The following is a 4,324-nucleotide window of genomic DNA, read 5'->3' as shown; positions in this document are numbered from 1 at the left end:
AGTTTCCTCTTATTAAGAATTCAATGATGCTTCGGATCAGGGCCTCCGGGACTACGTCGTGTAAGAGTATGCGGCTTCGTGATTGTTACCTTGAAAACGAACCCCATGTGGAAAAGTTTCTTGACACCCAAGGGCACTGCTTTATCTGAATCGGTTTGATTGTTGGAAGCAATATCTTGAGGGAGAAGGCGAGGTTCAGACACTGCAAGTGAGTAGCACACCAAAATGAGGCATAGCCAGAACCGTACGAAGTGTGCCATATTTTGATATTCTCTCAAAGGTTGTGAAAGAGCTGCAGTGGTGGTTCAAAGGCACAGAAACAATGATATATATAGGCCTTTGTGGTGATTGCCTACTCACGCTCTGTATGGACACATTTGAGCGTGAAATATCAAAATGAGGCACAAACGAAATGTGATGTGTCCATTAAGCTAGTGTATAGACAAAACCAGAGTTGGAATCTTCAATTTGAACTCCTCTAGATTCTCCAATGGCGTTTGTTCATAATTTGGTTATCCTCGTGCACATGCATTGTGAATCTAGTCAGTGACTTTGGCCATATAGGATAAAGACATTGTTTTAACTATCCCCCAATCTTCTTCCGCCTTCTATTTAAACAAGTTTTAAATTATGATTTTTTCTTTTTCTTTTTTTGATAACTAAAATGATTCAGAATTCAGGCCTTGGTTTGATAAACTAATAATTTATGGATGTGTTCGAATGAAAGAGATCCTGAATTTGAGTATAAGACTCCCTCTCTCTCCACACAAAATAATAATAATAATAGTAATAATTGAGAGTAAAACTGTCTGTCATAAACAACCCCCCCCCCCCCCCCCAAACAACACACACACACAAAATGTGAGCTTTTTTAGATTAGGTGGGTAGGATTTTATTTTTATTTTTAATTTTAATCATGCATGTCAACCCAAGATATTAATAATCAAAGATTCACTCGACAGGAGACCCATGACCTAACCCATCAAAGGTTCTTGTCTTTTCTGCTTTTAGGCTTTTGGCTTCTCTATGAATAGGGTGAACAAAAGATATGAGATCCAATTGGTGACACTGCTATGCATAAATATGTGATCAATGCTTTAAACAACATTAATAATTGAATTTAAAGTTTTAAACCAGTTTTACAATTACATCAATACTCAGTCTCTCATATTTTTGCATTGATTCTTCAATACAACTTGGTTTGCAACAATGCAGCGAATCACATTGCATCAATCTAAGAAGAAAATAAGAAAATGACATTACTGTTTCGGCAGGTTACAAAGGAAAACATATATTCATGGAGGGACTTTGCCACAAAGGAAAACCTGCTTCTTTTTCTCTTCTCTGCGAATAAGGAGGCCAAAAGATCTGAGTGTCTGACACTGCAATGCATGAATAAGGTGGTCAATGCTTTAACTGCATGAATGATTGAATTTCGCCAACGTTACGATTACAATACTCATCTTATCGTCCTTTTGCATTAATATTACAATACTCAACTTGGTTTGCAATTACGATGCAATGAATCGAAACCCATCAATCTAAGTGGAGTGCACTTTGCCACGTTTTTTTTTTTTTTTATTTAAATGTAAGATAGAAACCATACTCTAATCTAAAGTATATAAGTCTGAAACTTCCTTTTCAAAATTTAAATATCATTTTTTACTTTTCTTACATACTTGCGTAATGACTATCACATTCAAAATACAAAAATTTATAAAATTAAAGTACAATTTCTTACATACAGATTCCATAATAAAATTCTACCATATGAATATATAGGTCAATAAATAACAATAGTTAAATTTTTTTTTTTCTTAATTTGGAAGATAACATCTTTTGTGCTGGGCGCATTGGTCAATGTAATGACATATAAATTTAAATTTTATTGGGATATCTAAGTTACACTTAATTAAATAACAATATGTAAGTGTTTTCTCTACCAAAATAATGCTCATGAGCAATGGTCATTTAAATGAAAATTGTGGGGGAAATAGGGCCCAGTCCAACGTTATGGGCCGAAGGCCCATTGGAGGGCTATTTTGCGACCGAGAAGAAGAAAATGGAAAAGGCAAGGCCCGGCTGGAAGTGGGACCCTCAAAAGGAAGAATTATCACATTTCGAGGAGGATATCTCCTGTCCGAGGAGGTTGTAATCCTCGGATGCGATATCACAGATCAATTGAATGTGTGAAAGGCCAAAATGACCTTCCGAGGACTCCACCTGATCAAGATAAGCTCTGAGTATGCTATGGAACGATAAGGATGGAGAAATATCTAAGAGGAAAGCTGCTGCCACCGTATTTAATGCACTGCAGCAACTTTTCTGGCCGCATTTATGTGGAGAATACCCCTGAACAGTGCATCATAACCTACCGCCACTTACACAGAGCCAAAAGAGGATGCCTAACGTGACATGTACTTCAGCAAACTCATGGATGAGGGACACGTGGACGATGGAGATGAGGAGAAGAGTGACTATATAAAGGAAGGAAGCTCCTAACAAAAGGGGGAGGGGGGAACTTGGTTGTAACCCTAAGATTTTTGTTCATCAGAAAAACAAATATTGTAGTTCTTAGGATTATTAAATTCTACATGAAAATTATTGCTGGCTTGTGCTTGAAAGCTGTGACCCATTGTTATCAACCACATACTTAACCTAGCTCTTTCACCCATACTCTACAAATTAATTGTTCTTGGGTTTGGGCCACAAATACCAACCATACAATTGGCGCCGTTTGTGGGAAGGGCTTGAGTGTAAGGGAAAGTAGCAGCAGTTGATCATGGCTAAACAGGGGCAACAACCGGCAGAATCTGGGGCATCTCAGCATATTGATCCTTTTCTCAATTTGGAGAGGAGGCAAGACCGTGAAGGCAGTGTGCATACTACACACACTGAACGAACTCAACCTCGTGGTGGAAGTCACTTTTCTCATGCAGAGAAAAACGGTATGCAAATAGAGATTGAAAGGTTAAAAAGGGAGCTGCGCCATGAGAAGAGAAAACATGCTGCCTCGCATCATGATGACGACTCGGATGACGGACAGAACATCACCTATGAGCAGAGGTCTTGAACTCCAATCAGTGAAACTTTTTCATATGAGGATGAGCACCCTCGTAAAAAGCAACCTCAGGGACCACCACATGGAGGGATGGGCAATAATGCCATGAGTAAGGCCTTGAATCAGATCTCCAGGTCACCTTTCACGCGTAAGATCGAAGGAGCAAAGCTTCCTCGACGTTTCAACCAGCCAACCTTTACTATTTATAACGGCAAAACCGACCCTGTGAAGCGTGTCAGCCATTTTAACCAAAGAATGGCTGTCTATTCCAGGGATGAAGCCCTGATGTGCAAGGTATTCCCCTCTAGTCTTGGTCCCATGGCCATGAGGTGGTTGATAACCTAAAAGCAGACTCCATCGATTCTTATCAAGAGCTCACGCAAGCTTTTGGTTCACGTTTCGTCACATGCCGAAGGGTGGCCAAGCCCTTGTCTTCTTTGCTATCCTTAAGCATGCGTGAGGGCGAGTCACTTAAGGCGTACTCGGATAGATATTGGGAGATGTTTAATGATATGGAGGGCAACTTTGATGCGATGGCCTTAGAGACGTTCAAGCTAGGCCTCCTCACTAATCATGGTTTAAGAACATCCTTGTCTGGCAAGCCCGTTACTAGTATGCGCCAGCTTATGGACCTTATTGAGAAGTACAAAAGGGTTGAAGAGGATTAGCAGCAAGGGAAGGATAAGGATAAAGTTACCCCCCAAGACAGGAAGGACTTTAGGTCGGATCGTTATAACAACAATAAGCCGAGGAGAGATTTCGCCGGGCACTCAGGCTCAGCGAATGCTCAAGCAGTTAATACAGTGTTCAAAGAGCCCGTTCATCAAGTCCTGGAAAAGATCAAGAACGAGTCATTCTTTAGATGGCCGAGTAAAATAGTGGGGAATCTGGAGAGACGCAATCATAATCTCTATTGCCAGTACCACCAGGACCATGGGCATGCTACTGAAGACTGCAGAAGTTTATGGGATCATTTAGACCAACTGGTCCGTGAAGGCAAGTTGAGGCATCTTCTGCATCACTCCAGTGGCCGAGGAGGTCAACCGAATTCTGAGTCCGAAAAGAGGGATTCCACAAAACCCCCATTTGGATGCTTGAAAGTGATAAGGATGCTTTTCTCTAGAAAATGGATAGTTTGAAAGACAGATTTGATATGGTTTATTTCTTAAATAAGCATGTCTAACTTCATCACTAATATTGGTTAGATAGTTAAATATTTCAGTGTGCTCTCCTAGATCTCGTTTTAAAATTCTAACATCAACT

General features: G+C 40.1%; 1 protein-coding gene across 1 annotated transcript; it reads left to right on the top strand.

Moving 5' to 3' along the window:
• The first annotated feature begins 3,151 nt into the window (after positions 1-3,151).
• Positions 3,152-3,729, top strand: LOC136065066 (uncharacterized). Its single transcript, XM_065767735.1, has 2 exons — positions 3,152-3,390; positions 3,477-3,729. Exons 1-2 carry the CDS (start codon positions 3,152-3,154, stop codon positions 3,727-3,729), a joined length of 492 nt encoding a protein of 163 aa, XP_065623807.1.
• Positions 3,730-4,324: the final 595 nt, after the last annotated feature.

The sequence above is a fragment of the Quercus suber genome, unplaced genomic scaffold, assembly GCF_002906115.3.
Source record: "Quercus suber isolate HL8 unplaced genomic scaffold, Cork oak 2.0 scaffold_842, whole genome shotgun sequence".
NCBI lineage: Eukaryota > Viridiplantae > Streptophyta > Magnoliopsida > Fagales > Fagaceae > Quercus > Quercus suber.
The sequence above is the reverse complement of the archived record's forward strand: the minus strand, read 5'-3'. Positions and strand labels throughout refer to the sequence as shown.

What these genes read in the sequence shown, in the direction of transcription:
- LOC136065066 (XM_065767735.1), top strand. Translation starts at nt 3,152, where the DNA reads ATGGGCAATAATGCCATGAGTAAGGCCTTGAATCAGATCTCCAGGTCA. An exon ending in CTTGGTCCCATGGCCATGAG is followed by an intron (nt 3,391 to 3,476) that starts GTGGTTGATAAC and finishes CACATGCCGAAG; the next exon opens with GGTGGCCAAGCCCTTGTCTT.